This window comes from Diceros bicornis, chromosome X (genome assembly GCF_020826845.1).
Source record: "Diceros bicornis minor isolate mBicDic1 chromosome X, mDicBic1.mat.cur, whole genome shotgun sequence".
Classification (NCBI taxonomy): domain Eukaryota; kingdom Metazoa; phylum Chordata; class Mammalia; order Perissodactyla; family Rhinocerotidae; genus Diceros; species Diceros bicornis.
The window spans coordinates 118299808-118321155 of record NC_080781.1 but is presented as its reverse complement, the minus strand read 5'-3'; the positions used below and the strand labels follow the sequence as shown (position 1 = coordinate 118321155).

Sequence of the window (21348 nt, the reverse complement as noted above, 5' to 3'; positions counted from 1 at the left end):
AGGATAACATAAAATGGAAAGGTTTTGGCCTCCTTCCAGCTGCTGGTCTGAATATATTTGTCTAATTCTTGTATTTATGTTAATGAATGCTTGTAAGTTTCTGGTGTTATTAATTATGCATCCTTCATTGGCAATCAGATATTCTCTACTCTGTGGTCAGAAAGTGACTGGGAATTGAAAAATCATCTTCATTTTTTTTCTTTATCTAAAATGATTTATACATCTTTTAATCTTTTAAGATTTTTTAGTGAAAAAAAGTTTTATTGTATTAATATAGTACAAATTATGACCTTTTGAGAAATTATAATACATATCAGTTTTTAATAGTTAATATATATTAACTGTTTCACTTACGTGTGTATGTGTGTGTGTATATTTTTTTCTCCAAATCCTGCTCACCTTGGGGAGATACTTTATATAGCATTAGCATAAAATGCAATTTTCTAGATCACTGTAATTGAAGAGAGAAATGTTTATGTTATTGTATCACAATGCTGAAAATATTTTGAGATGAAATGACACTGTATTCTAAGATTTCAATTTCTAGATGGAGCTTGAAAATTCTTGAAGAGTTCAATTTATAGTATATATACGTATATCATAGTTAATTTATATTTCTGTATTTGGGATACATTGTATATTTTGATGCTTAATTTTGTTAACTATTAGGAAAAGAAAACCATTATGGTTTGGAAAGAGGATTTGCTTTGATCCTGACTCTTTAAGCAGGGTACTTCTTATTGGGGCATTTACTAGGTCTGTCAGATCACTTGGCTTCTATTCAAGCTATCAGAGAATACCGTTTTCAAATTCTGCTACTTACTCGCTGTGGGAACTTGAGCAAGTTACTTAACCTCTCTGTACCTCAGTTTTATCATCTGTAAAATGGGGATAATACTAGTACCTACCTTGTAGGTTTTTTTAAGAGAATTAAATGGCTTAGTATGTTTAAAGTGCTTAGAACATAGTGCAAAGTAAGTGCAATATGTGTTAAATAACTTTGAATGAATAAAAAGAAAATCATTACTTTTTCTTTTGTTTTGTGAATTAGAAAGCAGACCGAGCCAAGAGATTTGAATTTTTACTGAAGCAGACAGAACTTTTTGCACATTTCATTCAACCTTCAGCACAGAAATCTCCAACATCTCCTCTGAACATGAAATTGGGACGTCCTCGAATAAAGAAAGATGACAAGCAAAGCTTAATTTCTGCTGGAGAGTATGTTGACATCTGTCTCTCTACTTTCTTTCCTCTCTCTTTCCCTCCCTTCCTCCTGTCCTCCCTTTTCCCTCCCTGCATACTCTCCTTCCTTCTTCACTTATTCAGTATAACTCTATATTAAAAAAAATAAGGTTATTTTCGGTGTAAATATGTTTTGGAGGCAACAGTATTTTTTTCTCGTTACAAGTCAATCAATAAAAATGTAGGCTGGTTCTACCAACTTCTAAGCAAGACCCTAGATAACTCTTTTTTTTTTCATAACAGATATTAGCAATGTATACTGACTTAATTGACACTTTAGCATTTGGGTTGAATATGAAGGTATTTCTTTTTTCACTTCAGCTACCGCCACAGGCGCACAGAACAAGAAGAAGATGAAGAACTACTCTCAGAAAGTCGGAAAACATCTAACGTGTGTGTTAGATTTGAGGTGTCACCTTCGTGTAAGTACTTCATCATATTGGTTTTAGAAAAGTTTTACTTGATTGTATTAATGAAAGTATGAGACATCCTGGACCTTTTTTTTCAGATGTGAAAGGAGGACCATTGAGAGATTATCAGATTCGAGGACTGAACTGGTTGATCTCTTTGTATGAAAATGGAGTCAATGGTATTTTGGCTGATGAAATGGTAAGGAGTTGGTACCAAAAAAAAACATTCTCGGTTATCAATAATCTTTATGTAATAATTAGAAATACCTGAGCTGAGTTGCTCCCCTGAGGCCCTGGAGGCTAATTGCTTTATTTAGTTATAACATAAAAGGCATTTGTAAAGTCTAGAATTGTTTCTTTAAGTTACCTCTAGAACATATACTTTCACAGGCCACAAAATTCTTATTGAGATTTCCTCAAATGGTTCGGAAAACCTCCTTGTACTTTTGTTTTTGTTTGCACTTTGGCTTCCAGGAAGCTCAGAGCCAAAGTAAATGCCAAAATGGAGCGTCTGTGTAACTTTTCATGGTCTGCCCATTGTGTCCTTTGTGCCTTTTCCTATTCTATACCTTCTGCTGTTACTTTCCTTGGCCCCTCTTTATTTCTACTTTGCCATTGATTTATGTTCCACGTTTTCATTGTAGGCTACCTGAAATCCTTTTGGGAATAAGGTGGGGTATATAAACCAAACACTAAATGAATGAATGAATGAATAAACCAAACAATAAGTGAATGAATGCATGCATGAATGAATGTAAATACCTTGATGTGTGGGCAATCAGAAAGTGAATAGATGGAATAAAGAACAAAAAAGTAAAGAGCAGTATTGAGTCTTGATACAGCAGAGTGCCAGGTGAGGTTGGTAAGTAAGCTAATGAATGATGGACATATAAATAAAATGACCAAAGAGAAAAAGTAAGCCCATTTAAGATGCTAATTCAGCAGATCGGGGAGTATATGAAGGCTTAGATTGGTATTTTAAGGCCAAATGAATAAGATGAGATTTAAGAGAGGGCAGGGGGAGTTCTAGATGTATATGACCCAGTGATACTCATATTTATGTGACTCTGGTGCCATATTTGCAATCACTCTTATCCAGAAGAGCCACATGACTCTTTATGCTCTATAGCATGTGGTGTAGTAGTCAATCCCATGGGTACTTATCCCTGGCTGAGCAACTGTTAGGTGTGTGGCAGGAGGTCCTTTAAATCAAGGATCTGTGGTTCCTTATATTTAGTATTCTGGGTTGGAGACTACAGTTGGCTCAGAGGGGGAGGAGCTTAGTTAATTGGACAACAGAAAGACCAGGATTATTTGTCTCAAGCTCCTCTTGGTTGCAGCCTGTCTAAACATGAAGGATCTAAAGATCTTTCATATTGAATTTATACTGACACGAGATATGTTTTAATTACTAAAAAAGGAAAGATATTTTAAGGAGTATAGAAAGTTTGGGAAAAATCTAGAAAAAAATTAAAAGTAAGTTATAATTCTACTGCCTGAAAATAACCACAGTTAACATTTTGGCATATTTCTTTTTAGTCTTTATCCTCTGGATGTATTTATTTTGCATAGTTGAGATCATACTGTATGTATAACTTGGTATTCTGATTTCTTCACATTCATACATATTTTCCACATAATTAAAACACTTTTGTAAAAAATTGTTAATTACTGCATAATAATCTTAGGGAACTACCATAATTTTATTCATCTCCTCCCTTATTGTTGGTCATTTGGATTGGTGATGTATAATATATACCTATATAGTATATATTGTGTGTGTATATATGTGTGTATGCGTGTGTATATATATATATACACACACACATATATATGGCATATAATAATGCTATTATGAGAACCTCTGTAATTTAGTTTTTCTGAACCTCTCAAATTATTTCCATAGGATTCCTAGAAGTGGAATTCTTTGCTTAAGGAGTATAAACATTTTAAGATTTTGATGCATAGCATTCATAAAACCCATCTCATTAATTGAAATATCAGAAGGGATAAACCTCATAAAAATAGCTTTAGGGGCCGGCCCAGTGGCATAGCAGTTAAGTTTGCGTGCTCTGGTTTGGCGGCCCAGGGTTTGCAGGTTCGGATCCCAGCCATGGACCTATGCACCACTTATCAAGCAATGCTGTGGCGGCGTCCCATATAAAGTAGAGGAAGATGGGCACGGATGTTAGCCCAGGGTCAATCTTCCTCAGCGAAAATAGAGGAGGGTTGGCAACAGATGTTAGCTCAAGGCTAATCTTCCTCCAAAAAAAAAAATGGCTTTAGGTTTAGGTTTATAAATGAAAATATATTCCTTGAATAGATAAAGCCAGAAACTATTTTAAACAGCCTTGAAGCATAGGACATAGTTCCTTTTCCATTGATTAGGTAGTGGGTTCATGGGTTTTCAATATATTATTATTATTTTTTGTTGTTGTTGAGGAAGATCAGCCCTGAGCTAACATCCGTGCTAATCCTCCTCTTTTTGCTGAGGAAGACCAGCTCTGAGCTAACATCTATTGACAATCCTCCTCCTTTTTTTCCCGAAAGCCCCAGTAGATAGTTGTATGTCATAGTTGCACATCCTTCTAGTTGCTGTATGTGGGACGTGGCCTTAGCATGGCCGGACAAGTGGTGCGTCGGTGCGCACCCTGGATCCGAACCCCGGGCCGCCAGTAGTGGAGCATGCGCACTTAACCGCTAAGCCACGGGGCCGGCCCCAATATATTATTTTTTAAAAAGTCCTCTGTCCTGGGTGATCTCTAAGGTCCTTTCTGGCTGCCAAGTTCTTTTATGTTCTGTTCTTATGGTTGTGTAGGTCTTCAAGTGTGTAAGTACAGAGATGCAAGTACAGAGCTACAAGCTTCTTGATGCATAGTCTGAATATTTCATGGGTAGGCTGTAATAATGTTGAGGTCAATGGGAAAGAAAGACTGGTATGTAAGCAGGCTGGTAAAGGAAATGAGTCTTGATGAGATATATACACAAGATTCCTAATTTTGCAACCAGTAGAAACAATTATATAGTAGATTGCTTGCTCCTTTAGGGGTAAGTCTCCTAAATAGAAAGTTGCTTTGTTGAGCAACTTTCCACCTGCACGTTCCTGGTTTCTTTTTGTGCTCACAGTAAGTACTGAATTGGAATGGTTATTCACTTTAAAAAAAAAAAGACCTTTTCACTTTTCCCTATGTGAGATAGTTGGCAAATATCTTTTGTAATCTTGTTACTAACAAAATGTTGCATTAATAAAAAACATTTATGGATTTTTTTCCTTGTGATGATAATGCAGGGTCTTGGTAAGACTTTACAAACGATTGCTTTGCTTGGTTACCTGAAACATTACCGAAACATTCCCGGACCTCACATGGTTTTAGTTCCAAAGTCTACTTTACATAACTGGATGAATGAATTTAAGCGATGGGTCCCATCTCTCCGTGTTATTTGTTTCGTCGGAGACAAGGATGCGAGAGTAAGTGATAAACAGGTTTAAAAAGGCAATCGAGAATAACATCTTTTCTGGGGTTAAGTTGCATGCTATTGCCATAAAAGACATTTAAGTTGGCTACTACTTAATAACACTTAAGTTGTGCTTACTCTATGTTAGGCTCAGTTCTAAGTGCTTTTTTATCTGTTAATTAGTTCTCACAACACTCCTATGAGGTAGATGTGTTACCTATTAGTAACAGACAATCCAGTATTGTGTTTATGTGCATTTACTTTTAACTAGCTCATTAACCTAAGCATTTTTAAAATTTTTATTTAACTATTTTTATTGAGCTAACATTGGTTTATAACGTTATATAAATTTCAGATGTACATCATTATAGTTCGATTTCTGTGTAGACTACATCATGTTCACCACCCAAAGACTAATTACCATCTGTCACTGTACACATGTGCCCTGTTACATTTTCGAGTTGCACTTTTAAGTAACTTTTTATAAAACAAATCTTATTTTATTGACAGTATATCTTATCAATGACTGTATAATTTCTGCTATTTGACCCAAAAATGTGTAAATTTGCATGACAATTTTTTATGTTTAAATTTTCGACTTTTGGCTTTCACTTGGTATACATACACACACCCACCCGCATGCGCTCACATACCAGTGGAACCTTTTCTCTTTGTACGGACAGCTTTGTGTTTTGTGTTTACGCATAGACATAGCTTTCAGTTTTGGTCTTTGAATAGAAAAATACATGTCTGCATACATTCTTAGATAGAGAAACTCTGGGCTCTTGCTTAAATTAGATATTTGTCAATCTAGTAGGCTACAGTTATTTTAGGACTATAGAATTAATCTAAAAATAATAAATTATGCAAAAATACCAAAATGAATAATCAGTTTAGAAAGCAGATTATTAAACTTTGTCTTTACTTTGCCTCTAGAGAACATAGTTTAAAGATTTATTCTATTTTACATATTTAGATAGGTCATCAAAGGATATCCTCAAAAGAATGGTAGCATAATGAATTATAATTTTATTCTTACCATTTTGCTTCAAGAAAAACTACTTATATTTATTTACATTTAACTTATAAATAATTTAAATATTGAAATACTGGGATCATAAATTTAGAATTATAGGCTTGATTCTTCCCTATGCCTAATATTTCCCAGTAGCAAATTAGTCACTTAGAACTCTTTCTCATCACTGCTAGTATTTAATGTAATACCACTCCTTATAAAAGTTTGCTTTTCTGAAGTATTGGTTTTTTGCTGAAATTATTTCTCGAAGATCATAAGCAAAAGAGAAATGTCTAGGCTTGTGTTTTCATAATGTCTCAGTAAAGATGTATGTCAGTGGTTTTCAACTATGTTATATGAAATCTAAGGGTTTCATGAAGTTATCTCTGGGAGTTTTTTTTGTGTGTGTGTGTGAGGAAGATCAGCCCTGAGCTAACATCTGATGCCAATCCTCCTCTTTTTGCTGAGGAAGACTGGCCCTGGGCTAACATCCGTGCCCATCTTCCTCTACTTTATATGGGACACCGCCACAGCATGGCTCGACAAGCAGTGCGTCGGTGCGTGCCCGGGATCCAAACCAACGAACCCCGGGCCACTGCAGTGGAGCTCGAGCACTTAACCGCTTGCGCCACTGGGCCGGCCCCTCTGGGAGTTTTTAAATTAAAAGTGGATGCATTTAATTTGTGACTGCCCTATCTCTACCACATGGGAGGTTGGGATTCTTCTGCTGGCTTCAAAAATTTCTTAATCTTGAAAACTAATCTTCAAAGTCAGTGTTTTTCAAATTGCCACTCATTAATAGGTTGGGAATTAATCTTAGTGGATGGTGACAAAAATTTTTTAAAACATTGAGATAGAATGGAATAGAAAATAGCAAAGTGTTTCAAATATAGTAAGGATACATATTCTTTCTATATACACACTCTGGAAGATGAATGTGTTGTTTCAAACATAGCAAGGATACATATTACTTCTTTCTGTATACACACTCTTGAACATGTATGTGTATACTGGATTGCAATCTAAAATGTAATTTTACTGTGGTCCATGGTCAAAAGAGTTTGAAAACCGGTAATTATTAATTATATAAATAATGTGCCATATTCAACACTTAGACATTGATGTCAGTATGTATAGAGAAAATCTAGATCATTATTTATAGACAGATTTGAACGTTGGTACCATTATGGGATAGATATATTGGGTCTTTCTAGTCTCCTGGCTCTCTTTAAAAATTTTATGAGGTCAATATTTTAGTAATAAAAAATTTGATGTAGGCTACAAGAGCTATTTAATTGAGTTGGGATATTATTAGAGATAGCTTCTGATCCTGTCTGATGCTAAGGTAGTCCTGAAATATATAGAGGTGTGATTCCCAAACATGGTTTTTTGACCCCTTCCTTTTCCACTCCAGAGGCATCAAAGTTCATGGACATGGAAACACGTGATCTGGTTTTAGTTCTGGCTTTGCTACTGACTGTGTGATGTTGAGTAAATCTTGAAGGGCCTTAATTTTGTCACCTATAAAATCACAGCTTTTGGATTATGTAATGTTTAATATTCTGTCAAGATATTTAACTCTAAAATCTATCAAATAGTTACACAAATTTCAAAGCAGAGCTAATTTAAATTGAAAATATGCGTTATGTTCCATGAAACTGTAGGAGGAACCGTTAAACTAAGTGTTTCACAAAATCAAACAAAGATAAGGTGTTTGCAGGACCAAATGGGGTCTGGCACCCTGGGTTCTCTTTATTTTATCTCGAATTCCCTAATGTCTTACTTATTGTTTTTAATATGACCACTTCCCAGGGTGCAGGTGAGATCTCTGCAAAGGCCTTTTTTCTGTTCTCTACTTTAGTCCAGGCAGTCCTTTTAAACATAGTGGGCACTCAGTGAATATTTGTTAATGAGTCCACAGTGTGTTTGGTGCATAACTGTGAATTTATGAAATAATGACTTAGCAGTGAACAGTTAATTTTTTTATGCACAGTAATTTCAGATTTACAGTACTAATCAGCCCCTTCTCAATATAGATTTTGCTGCTCCCTGTTAACTTTTGGGGTTTTATTTTGACCTATAACATCTGGAATTCAGTTCATATGAGTTAGAAATATTCTCAGTCAGCTTGGCTACCACAATGACCACTGCCTGTGAAGATTTAAAAATAGTTGTAAATAGTCTCACCGTTTTAAATAGCCTCCTGTACTAGGTAGAGCAAGTCCCTTTTATAAAATCACATTCTTAGCCTCATAACAACATCAGGAAGTTCACAAAAACATTAATGGGCTTTCATGACCCCTTAACACATATGACTCATCCCTGCTAGAAAGTGAAGGAACGTACAGGAGATCTCAAAAGGTTGGAATCACTCGTGTATATTGAGTTTTTTCCATTTGTTGAAACTATATTATGTTGGTAATGCTTGGATCTTGGTAAGAATATGGTATTCAGAAAGCAGTTACTTTGCCCATGTCCTTTTGGACCCCTTGGTATGAAGTAAGAGCCTGGTAATTTAGTCGTCTTCTGGTGATATGAACTTCTCCAGTTCATTGAATATGCTGTACTCGTTTAAGGGAAGCCTTTGCTTGTCTTTTGTTGATGAATACATTAGCATATCATCCAGATAACTGGCCACAAAGGTATGTTGGGGCCTCAGTTTTTTTTATCTCTAGAATGGATGAGACCAAATGATTCCAAGAGTCTCTTAGAAGTCTTAATATTTTCTTGCTGCTTTAATTCTGTGGTCATCTTGTCAGTATATTCTAATATAAGGAACTTTATTTTGCATTAGGCTGCTTTTATTCGTGATGAAATGATGCCAGGAGAATGGGATGTTTGTGTTACTTCTTATGAGATGGTAATTAAAGAAAAATCTGTATTCAAAAAGTTTCATTGGCGATACCTAGTCATTGATGAGGCTCACAGAATAAAGAATGAAAAGTCTAAGGTAAGCCAGTTCTCAATATCTTTATTAAAGTTTTCTTTTAACTGCCACATCTGTTTGTTTACTTCTCTTTATTCAAAATAAATATGTGATGAAACATTGTGATTTTATTCATGGAATGTGAATGAAAATCAGTTTTTAAAATGGTTTTAAAGTTTAAATTATTGAATATAATACAAATGAAAATTGAGCACAGATTTTAATGTAAAGAAAATTAGGTGTTTATTGGCTATACCTGTTGCAGCTTAACTCTGTTGTAATACAGTATTTTAATATTTTGGTAATATTTGGCATACAAATGTCATTTGCATTTATTTATTTTTTATTGAGGAGCTACCTTATGTATGTTCATATGGATTAGAAAAAATAATTCCCTGGAATTATCTGACTTGTGTGAATTAGAGTGTGGTGTTAACATTGAAAAATGTCAATATTTCTTGCCATTCAACTCCATCAACAGTAGGAAAAGCATCAGTTATTATGGTGAACCTCTCTTTGGATCTCTGGGCTACTTTGGGAGAAACAGGGACAGAACTGGAGCAAAACCCCCAGGTGGATCATACTAATTTCACATTGGAACTAATAGCCGATAAGAAGGTGCATGTTAGAGAATAATTATTTATTTAAGAGCGTTATAAACATGTGCATTTTTATTGATAAAATTACCGTTCTTTTATACTTTTTATACTTTAATTTGAGATCTTATATTTAGAAAGTTAATATTAGATATCAGGGAAAATGGGCTCAACTCAGCTGCTTAAAAATTGTGACCAGGTCAAGTTAGAACTTGACTAGGCATGTAGATGAACATGATTGGCGGGGAGAAGGAAGTATTATTGTGTAAAGTGACTAGCCTGGATTCCATAGTGTTCTGTTTCTGTGGACCCAAAACGGAGAAAAAATGTTTTGAAGTGGGGGGGGGGGTCTCAGGTATGACTATGATCTGCATTCTTGTAAGGGTAGAAATGCCCAGAATATTTGGTTCAGTTGTGCTTCACTGTGGCACTGTCACCTGAACTAGGATATTTTTCCACAGAAAATTTATTTTCAAGTTTTATTTTATTCAGAAAATGCATTGGTTGGATAAAGAACTGAACGTTGAACATCCTAATAAATAAAACAACATTAACATAACTGTTATTTTTCTAGCTTTCAGAGATTGTTCGTGAGTTCAAGTCAACTAACCGCTTGCTCCTAACTGGAACACCTTTGCAGAATAATCTGCACGAACTCTGGGCGTTACTCAACTTTTTATTGCCTGATGTCTTTAATTCTGCAGATGTAAGTTTAAGTCAGACATTATAAGTATAATTTTTTTATGCTCACAGACAATTGTTTTCAAAGCGTAGATTGTAGATTGAAATTTATAGTTCTTTTTCATTTGTAATTCTTTATCTGTGTTTTTGTTTTCTCAGAAAAGAGCTCTTAAGTACAAATTTTCCAAATGCGGATATTTAGAGAAATAATGTTTCTTTTCTTTGAGATTATCCTGCCTGTTAAACTTTGCCTGTATCAGATTGCTCCCACAAGTTATGATATGAGATAGGCTGAGTTCAGAATAGCGCATTCAAAATTTTCTTTTAGTTAAATTGGAAGAGCTTTCTGCATACTAGTTTGGCAGGTGGAGTCTTTAACATGATCTTTGATTATTGTAAGCATTAACATTTGGTGAGTACTAAAGAGCTCATAATGTGTGATTTGAAAGCACAATGTATTTTGTAAATGTATGATTTACATTGTTTGTATCATTAACACAAGTTTATGCTAGTGCAGCAAACTGAATTGAATGATTTAAGGACTTTGGAGCTTGATTTTTGTCATTACTGATGTTAATTGATAATAAAAAGTACCAAGTTCAGCTATTCATTGGTTTGTATACCTTACCTTGCTTTTCATTCATTTTTATTGTTTGATTAACTTTTTCATTAGCATTATATGTTTTCGATTTTATATTCTGACTCCAACTCTGCTGAACTGGATATAATGTTACTATGGTATGGATAAGCCCAATAAAAGCCTTTTAAGGAAAAACTGCTGATGGAGTTTCTGTATAATGGGGTTCAAATTTTTTAACTGCTCCAGTATTTTATCTATTTTCAGAAGTAAATAATATTGGCCATCACAGTTAACATATTTTTGAAAGTGCTTTTAAAATGAATTATTTCTGTATCAGTTGTATAAGAATTTATAGAATACCAAATTTATTAAAAATAACCCAAACTGTGCACTTACTGCAGAATTTTCACCCCTCCACAGGACTTTGATTCTTGGTTTGACACTAAAAATTGTCTTGGTGATCAAAAACTTGTGGAAAGACTTCATGCAGTAAGTAATAGCAGACAAGAAAATTTATTAATTAAATATGTATAACTGAGCCAGAAAACAAACTACCATAGAATCTGTTTGAACTTGTGGGTTTGCCTTGTGGCTCAGTCTCACTGCTTCTCCTTCCCAACATCCTTCTTTGGGAAACAAACTCCACTATATCCTCAGCCTGTCTGTGGAACAGCTTTTTAGCTTCAGCTCTCACCCATGGATAACGTGGTCCTCTCCAGTAGAGGCTGTTCACTCTCTCACACTCCACAGGTCCTCGAGATCGCATCAGTATTCTCCTAGTTCCCCAGAGCCACTTGTAAGCCGCTACTTCTCCACTGTCATGTATAGAACTATTACTTTGAAGCTCAAGTTATCTTGCAGGTTCCCTCTCCACCCATTCTCTTTGTCATGTACTCATCACCAGGTGACTCCCTCACATTCATTAAACACCAGTTTTCCATTCTTTGATAACAGCTTCTCATATCCTTCTAGCTCTTACACTCATGTTACTCTTGTACCTATTCTGTTCTCTTACAGAGAACTTCAGTTCCTGATCCCTGCTTTTTTTCCCCATCCATCAACCCATTTCTGTTGTTACTTTTTTCTGTATCCAGCAATGAGCCCATTTTTTATCACTTGAACCACTCTTTTGCCAAAACTCCCAAACTCCCTTGCTCTCTTGTCCATCTGCCATTTCTGCCCTAAAAGCCCTAAAATAGAGTAATGTAACTGTGTCTCTGTCCTCTGGGTTTGAATTCTGCTTCTACCACTTACTAGCAGAGTGACCTACTCTGTCCTGGGGCTGCTCAACACTGATAAAGAAGATTATACAACTGTATAGATTGGAACCATTACAATTTCATGTTCCTAATGTAAGCTGGGATTTGATGACGCTGGTGATCCTTCAATATGGCCTTGTACAGCATTCTTTCCCATTTCCTATAACAGCTATTTCAGACCTGTCTCAATCTCCCCAAGACTTCTATCCCAAGTATCCCCCACCCTATTTCTCTCTCAGCAGCTAAGTATCATTCCCTTCTCAAAGAGAAGTCAGAAGTCATTAGGTAGGAACTCCTTCAAGGCTATCCATCTTCCACAGGTATCTGCATCTGTGTTACCTTCTGCCTGAGGGGAAGAGGTATTCTGTCTCTGGTCGGTGGCTAATTCTTTCAATGTGAACCCTGGATCTCATCTCTTCCTATTTCTTTATGGACGTTTCCCCATGATTTATCCTTTTTATTGACTGAATTTTCTACCTCTCCCTCCATATTGGCTCTTCTCCCTCAACATCTCAAACACCTCCCTTATCAAATCCAAACCCCCACCCATAGCCACCCACCCTCACTGATGTACAAAACAGTACTCCCTCAACACTGTCCCTCTCTAGCTGTGATTCTCGTTTCTTCCTTTGATAGCTAAGCTTCTTGAAAGAGTAGTTTATCCTCTCCATAGCCACTGCCTAATTTTCTATTCACTCTTGAATCCATTGACCACTGGCTTCTATCCATTCCACACAACTGAAGCTTATTTTGCAAGGTCCTCAATGATTTTCCAGTTGCTGAATTCAGGGTACACTTTCTGGTCAGTATCTTGGATTCTCTGGACTATGTAGCACTGCTAACCACTCCTCCTCCTTGACACTCTTTCTTGTTTGATTTCTGGGAATGGAATGGATATTCTCTTACCACTTTGGCTACTCCTATCAGTCCCCTTTTATGTACTTTTCTTTCTCTGTTTGTCCCTGAAAGTTTAGTGTTTTGTATGGCTTTGTCTTGGACTTTCTTTTTCATACAGACTTTCTTTGGGGATCCACTTCCATGGTTTCAGCTATCACCTATACACTTCTAACTTCCAAATTTCTCTCTCCATATTTCTCTTCTAGCTCTAGACTTACATATCCCACTGCCTTCTGAGTCTTTCTGCCTACATGTCTCACAGGCAGTTTAAACTCTTAAAAATCTCTCTTAGACAAGCTTAAGAGGCCCGAACCAGAGACTAGAAGTTGTCTTTTACTTTTCCCTTTTCCTTATCGCCCATAGATCTATAATAATAACAGCTTGTGGTTAAGCTCTACACATGTACTACTACAAATTGTTACAGCAGCCTTGGAAATAGGTGTCATTATCTGTGTTTAGAAATGCTTGGCATATACATATATCATAATTTTTTTTTTTGATGAATGAATGGGGAAACAAGCTTGGAAAGGTTAAGGAACTTGCCCAGACTGACAAAAGCAAATCAGGGGCTGAGCTGATTTTAGAATCAGCTTGATCTGGGTTTGAATTTTGCTTCTACCGCTTACTAGCAAAGTGACTTTGGTGGTGTTTCTAAAATTGAAATAATCACATTTCTCTCAAAGATTTATCCTAAGGCTTCAGTACGCTAAGTAAAGTTCATAGTGCACTGTCTGGCACATTGCAGATTCTCTATGGATGGTAGCACTGCTATTTTCTTGTGATAGAATCTGTCTTCCAGGTATACACTGATTATTTCATCTTTTTTCTCTGTTCATCCATATCTTCCTTAACATTGAACCATTTTATCCTCATTCATATATTTAACCATTTTGAAGTGTCCTGCATTTTTATTTCACTTTTAGAAACTCTCTGATCCATACTCTGACTTCATATTTCCTCGAAGGTTTAAAAAAACTACGTGACAGCAGATTTAAAAAAAATGCTCTTGAGGCCTGCCCGGTTGCGTAGTGGTTAGGTGAGTGTGTTCCGCTTCGGCAGCCTGGGCTTCACAGATTCAGATCCCGGGTGTGCACCAGTGCACCGCTTGTCAAGCCATGCTGTAGCAGCATCTCATATAAAGTGGAGGAAGATGGGCACGGATGTTAGCCCAGGGCCAGTCTTCCTCAGCAAAAAGAGGAGGTTTGGCAGATGTTAGCTCAGGGCTGATCTTCCTCACACACACACACACATGCACAAAATGCTCTTCCATGCTTATTCAATAATCAATAATCACGTTGTCTTTATTTTTAATGTATTTTGTGCCATCAAAGTATGAATGTCTAATTTAGGTCCCCTATTCTGATTTTCTAGGTGGCCATTACTTGGTTCTTTTTTACCAATAAAGTTGGCAACTGATGTTGGTAGTGTTTTTCAGATTATGCAGTGGGAAGTAAATTTCACATTAGAGTGTTGTCATTGAAATATATAGTTTATGATATTAAATGTTTTATAAACTTTTGTAAAAACTATCACTTTTTAGGTTTTAAAACCATTTTTGTTACGTCGTATAAAAACTGATGTAGAGAAGAGCCTGCCTCCTAAAAAAGAAATAAAGATTTATTTGGGACTGAGTAAAATGCAACGAGAATGGTGAGCTATTTTATTTCCATTAGAATTTATTTATGTATTGGAATTTATTAAAAAATTAGCTTTGTAATGGTTCAGTTGTGCCATTAGTTCAAAAATTACATTTTATGTTTAAATGGCAAGTTAAGTAGTTCAAATATTTTAATAGAAAATTGATGAGTATTTTATTTAACCTTTGGGAAAGAGCATGGGCCTTGGAGTCTGTAGACTTGTGTTTGAATCCTGTGCTTTGCCTCTTAACAGCTATTTATCTTGGGCAAGTTATATAACCTCAATTTCCCTTCTGTAAAATAGGGATAATAATACTTAGCTTACGAGAATTAAAGGGGTTACTGTCACTGGCACATTTGTTATTCTTGCTTTTTCCATCATTGAAAATAGTAATAACTATAATAATAACGAGTAACAATCAGATGAATGAAAACATATCAGTGATTGTAGATATTACAAAAGCAGAAGCTGGAATGGTTTGATAAATACAAGCAAAGCAGGAAATTGACAAGGGGAGTCACAAGGAATCGTAAATTAGACATGTTAATAATGTAATATTGCTGCTAAGAGAAGCAAAAACATTGCTTATATAAATAAAATTAGATCACATAACATATAATGATTTCTTGACTATTGAAGCCAGTTTAGGATAGTGGTGAAGAGTATATTCTTTGGACTCAGATATAAGATCAAACCCTGGCCTTTGTCCTTTCTGTGGCCCTGAGTAAGTTGTTTCACTTCTCTGAGCTGCCCTAATTTCCATGTGTAAAATGGGGGTGACACTAGTACGTATCTCAGAGTTGTGAAGATTTAACAAGATGACACATATAAAGCCCTTGATATGATACCTGGCACTTGCACTCAGTACAAGTTGGCTATTATTATAATTAAGTATTATTACTGTCCAGGTGGATACATAGGTCTATTTTTGCCCGGGTGAACGTCTAGAAAAGATAATAGAAAATGTTTATAGAAGCAGAAAAAAATGATCTATGAAGACATGTATAAGAAATTGTGATTGTTTTAAGCACATACAAGTGAAAGTTGGATGTCAACTTTTGCCAAATATTGTAGTTATTGAATAATTATCAGATATAATTGTCTGACTAGTTATTAGCTGATGGCAATTTTTAGTAATGATAAGGCAGGAGGAAACAGGTTTATAGGCGTCATACAAGTTAAGATACTCAAATATTCACTAGTTTCTTGGTTTTACTGATCAGATTTAGGCTCAAATCAAATCTTGTTGTTTATCTTTAAATGGGAATCCAAGCTGATAACCAAAGGGGCGTTTCTTGATGACATTAAACCTTTCTAATAATTGATGATTAATTATAGTTTAAAACTTTAGGTATACAAAAATCCTGATGAAAGATATTGATGTTTTAAACTCTGCTGGCAAAATGGACAAGATGCGACTTTTAAACATTCTGATGCAGCTTCGAAAGTGTTGTAATCATCCTTACCTGTTTGATGGTGCTGAGCCTGGTCCACCTTATACCACTGATGAGCACATTGTCAGTAACAGTGGTAAAATGGTAGTTCTTGATAAACTATTGGCCAAACTCAAAGAACAGGGTAAGTTACAAATATTTAAATTAATATGAAATAGCTTAATATTAATGACTTGTGTATGAATAACATTTTGCATAATCACTCATCATTCATTCACTCACTCCTTCAGCAAACATTGTTGAGTACTTACTATTTGCCAGGAATTGTCCTACGGGCTGGGTATACAAAGATGTAGAAGACAACAGACTTTGCCTTGCAGAAGCTCATGGTATAGTGAGGAGGAATAGTTGCATTTCATTGTGATAAGTGCTGTGATATATTGAGAAACTGGGAGTTGGGGAAGTTGTCACAGAGATGACATTTGAGGTGAGCACTGGAGAATGTGTGGAAGTAAACCATGGGAAAAAGGAAGGGAAGGGTTTTCCAGGGCAATGAAACAGAGGTGTGAAAGAAGGGAATGCAGAGCTTATGGTATTTGGGGTAGAGTGGCAGTTGATGAATCTGGGAAGATGGTTGGGGCCAAATTACAAAAGGCCTTTTAAACTATGCTTTAAGAAGTTTAGACTATTTTGAAGGTAGAGGGGCAGTCATAGAAGATTAGGCCATGGAGAGTGACATGATCAGACTTGTATGTTAGGAAGAGAACCTTGGAAGCAGCATTAGGGATCTACTGAAGATGAGAGACTGGAAAGAGGAGACTAGTTGGGAAACTATTGTGGTAATCCAGTGAAAGACTGTGTGGACCCATCACTCATTCTCAGGACGGAGTAAAGGCAGACTTTAAATCATCTCAATATGTGTGGAGGATTTTGAAGGCCTTAAAAATGCATAACTCAACAAATGCATAATTCTGTATGTATCCCTTGAAGGTCTGTATGTGTTTAGTGGAGTGTTCATGTGCTGTAGATTTATATTGCATATGATGTTTACTTTTATTTTTATAACTTTCATGTTGGTTTTACACAAGTTGAATAACTTGCTTTTTTTTGTGAAATGTTTTAGGTTCAAGGGTTCTCATTTTTAGCCAGATGACTCGCTTGCTGGATATTTTGGAGGATTATTGTATGTGGCGTGGTTATGAGTATTGTCGACTGGATGGACAAACCCCACACGAAGAAAGAGAGGTGAGGAAGAGAAAATAAAATAAGACTTCAGAAATAAGAGTTCAATTAAGCCATGTTTTTCATCATTAGGTAGTTTTGAATTTTGGCCTTTTCTTTAGCTAGGTTCATTGAATTTTTCACTGCCACCTCTCTCTCTCTCTGAGATCTTCAGTTTGGCTTCCATTACCCTGACTCTTTACAAATCGTCCTTTCCAGGGTCTTTAAAGACATCTTCACTTATCTAAAGACACTACGCCATTGTATCCTTACCTCCTCTAACCACTGCTATCTCTGACCTTTTGATTACTGTTTCTAAGCTTAGTCTTTGACCTCTGATTCTATGTCATTTTCTTGATTTGCCTCCTACAGTAGACCCTCGCCATTTGTGGAGTTTAACAGTTCAGATTTTTCCAGTTTATGAGCAACTCTAAAGACTCATGAAACATAGTAATTTGTAAAAGGAATAATCTCAGTCTTACAGAGATTTTGTAAAACTGAAATGGGACAACATAGGTATGGGTGCTTGTCATGCATTTGGATCTTAGAGTAGTAAAAGATTGGTGTGCAGGAGTGAGTTGCTTAGCTAACATGGAAGCCTAGCACCCAGTATCTTTCTCAAATTTGGAAATTCTTACAGATCTTTAGATTATCCCTCACAAATGTCATGGGTCTAATGTATTTTAAATCCTTTAAAGCACTTTTTTCGGGGAGGGCTTTGCTAATTTATCTTCTCTTTTCTGTGATCCTTCAGGCTCTGTCTTTGGCCTCTGTTTTAAGTCTATACTCATGCTCTGGGCAAAGATCGTGATTCCATGGTATAGTGGAAAATGCATTGAACTTGGTTTCAGAAGACTTGAATTTTAGCACCAACTCCACCACTTTGTAGTGTATGCAAGCCATTTAATTCTCTGAGCCTCAGTATCTTTAACTGTATTATAAGGGTAATATTAATACCTAGGCTTCTTTTTTCTGACAATCCAATGATCATTGGATATAGTAGGTATGAATACAGTTTCTAAACTGTGTAGTACAGTATATATTGCATTTTAAACTGTATTGCAGTATATATCCCATGTCATGAAATTGCACACAGGCCTTTTTATCTCTCAGCTTTAGGGCCCCTTCTCAGGCTACAAAGACTCTCAGCCCCTGTCCCTCTCCTTCCACAGCTGCAGTGGGCATTCTGTCCCTTGCACACCTCCTTGTTGAAGCCTGGCTATAGCATAGGATAGTGTCGACAGCAGGCATTAAGGGTTTCCTGCTACTCACTGTGGGGAAATAGTTGCAGTAACATTTACAAATGTGGGGGTGTTTCAAAGCTTACATTGTTCCCTGATCCGTAGTATTTTACTCTCTCTGAAATCATAACCTGAAGCTTTATTGGGCTATTGCTGATATATTCCTGAGAATAGGTTTCTCCAAATCCATAGTAAGCATAGGCCATTATAGTACCATTCAAGATTGCCTTTCTTCCTGGAATAAAGATGATACTGAGGGAGAAGAGTAGGCTGTCTGACCTCAAATAGCCTATTTGCATTTCTGACTAATCTCTCTGCTCATGAACAATGTGGACTTTACCTAATTATTCCCAAATTCTTCTGGTTTCTTAAAATTTCAAATAACGTTTTACCTTCAGAGACTTGGAATTACATGTATTGACTTTAGATACAGTAAAGTCAGAGCTGTTCGTTTTTTTGTTTTGGAAATGCCATTATGTTGTTGTCCACACAATCATTTCATTTGTTTTCACAATAAGAAGGGGAAGACCACATTTGATTCCTTACTCTAATTGTTTGCTAGCTGTTAATAAACAATTCTTTCTCAGTAGCTCTCAGATTTGCCCTTTCTCCATTGCTACAGCTAAATTCAGCTAGCTAAGTCTCTGGTCATCCTCTGACTCAGTTCCTGTAACCTTTACTTAATTGGCCTCCTTACGTTTATAGGGAAAGGAACTAATATTTGTCAAGCAACTATTATAAGCTGGGCAACTTACAGTTCCAATTGAATTCTCCCAGCAGCCCAGTAAAGTATTGGTGTAATTTTCTCCACTTGAAACTGTGTCTCAGAGAGGTTAAATGCTTGCTCAGAACCACATATGTGATAAATGGTAGAGTTATTATTCACGTCCAGGTTTTTGCTATTTCCTCTACACCAAATTGCCTCTCACTACACCATGCTGCTTTCTATACTGTCCCCTCTATATGGACTGTGGCAGTGAGTCACCTTTTCTGCCGGCAACTTTTGACCATGCCATTCCATTCATTAAAAATATAACTTCCTGTATTTTGTGATTATGAAAGTAATATGTGATTGCCGAAGGAAATTTGGAAAATAAAGAAAAGTCTTTCTGGCCAATATTTTATGTATATATATAATATATATAAGTAATTTATATTATGCTATATACAGTATATATAAAGTTCCATATCCTCATACTTTTTATTCAACATTATGTTGTACTTTCCTATGTCAGTAAAAAAAAATCATTGTAAAAATAATTTTAGTGTAATATTTCATCCTATGGACATACTATAAATAATTTATCCCCTTATTGTTGATCATTTAGGTTGTTTCCAGTTTTTCACTATTATAAATAATGCTAAAGTGCAAGTCCTTATACATAAATCTTTGTGCACATTTCTGATTATTTCCTTAGGATAAATTCCTAGAAGTGGAATTACTGGGTCAGAGGGTATGAACATTTTTAAGACTCTTGATGCATATTGCCAAATTGCTTTCCAGAAAGGTTGTACCAATTTACACTCCCAGCAGCAATGTATGAGAGTGCCCGTCTCACCGCCCCCTCGTCAACATTGAGTATTATCATTTTTTTTAATCTTCAAAAAATGGTATTATGTTGTTTTAATTTGCATTTATTTGATTACTAGTGAGATTTAACATTATTCTTGTGTTTATTAGCCATTCGTATTTGTTCTTCTGTGGATCGTCTGTTCTTGTTTTGCTCATTTTTCTATTGGGGGGGTCTTAATTTTTTTTTCTAATTAATTTGTATGAGATCTTTATATAGTAAGGATATTAACATCCCATTAATTTTTAAGACGCTTTACTAAATATCCCTGGATTACCTTCCTGATATTCCTTATTATTTCCGTTTGCTCCTTTTTCACCATACGGAAATAAGTCTACTTACTTTCCCCTTTATCTGTTGCTTTCATTCCCATTTCTAAACCTTTTTCTCTTTTGATTGGTCTTCTAAACTGTACCTTCTTTATTAATCCTTTATAAAATAATGGGAATGAAATTGAGATATCTGACATTTTACCCCCTAGGTAAATTTCAGCTCTCACTCAATTAAAACATTTTTACTATTATTGTTTTGAAATAATTTAAATGATTTACTACTTGCTTAGTTGAATTTATCTATGTGATTGTTCTAAGTTTGTCTCTATTGATGTAAGCTTCTAAAGAGTAGGAACTTTATGTAATATACTTTCTACAGCAATTCACACAGTATAGTATATAGATAGATGCTTAAATATTTTTGAAGATTGAAGAGTATTATAAAGTGGGATTTTGAGTATGCATGTTAAAAATGTTTATTTCTTTCTTAAGTACTCTGGTAATTTGATTTTTCTCTCTTTTTCTTCCATCTCCTGTGTCAATTAAAAAAAAAAAGGAAGCAATAGAGGCCTTTAATGTTCCGAATAGTAGCAAATTCATCTTTATGCTGAGTACAAGGGCTGGAGGTCTCGGAATTAACCTGGCAAGTGCTGATGTGGTAATACTATATGATTCAGACTGGAATCCACAGGTTGATCTACAAGCTATGGTTAGTAATCTTTAATGGTGCCAGAAATTTATCTTAACTCAGAATACTATTGTTATTTATATAGCACAAAGGTAATTTATGATGAAAGGGTAACAACAATTTTTTGAGAGGTTTTGTATATGTTAAAATAGATTATCCTGGAAAACAAAGTTGCTGTGCTACTTGCAAAAACAAAGGAAATTAAAACAAACAAACACACCCCAAATCCAACTATAGCATTTGTATCTCGATTTTGGCTTT

The 21348-nt window shown here is 35.6% G+C and overlaps 1 protein-coding gene across 9 annotated transcripts in view; it reads left to right on the top strand.

The window, feature by feature from the left end:
- Positions 1-21348, top strand: part of SMARCA1 (SWI/SNF related, matrix associated, actin dependent regulator of chromatin, subfamily a, member 1) — a 68213-nt gene that overhangs the window by 5784 nt on the left and 41081 nt on the right. For 6 of the 9 annotated variants that reach the window (XM_058536684.1, XM_058536681.1, XM_058536686.1 and 3 more), the window contains exons 3-14: positions 1052-1218; positions 1564-1664; positions 1751-1851; positions 4942-5121; positions 8918-9073; positions 10220-10351; positions 11327-11395; positions 14603-14712; positions 16052-16278; positions 17218-17339; positions 19975-20010; positions 20956-21108. In XM_058536684.1, coding sequence (XP_058392667.1) covers positions 1052-1218; positions 1564-1664; positions 1751-1851; positions 4942-5121; positions 8918-9073; positions 10220-10351; positions 11327-11395; positions 14603-14712; positions 16052-16278; positions 17218-17339; positions 19975-20010; positions 20956-21108 — 1554 coding nt within the window. The remainder of the gene's footprint in view (positions 1-1051; positions 1219-1563; positions 1665-1750; positions 1852-4941; positions 5122-8917; positions 9074-10219; positions 10352-11326; positions 11396-14602; positions 14713-16051; positions 16279-17217; positions 17340-19974; positions 20011-20955; positions 21109-21348) is intronic. The other 3 variants (XM_058536685.1, XM_058536682.1, XM_058536687.1) reach the window with 1 other exon arrangement.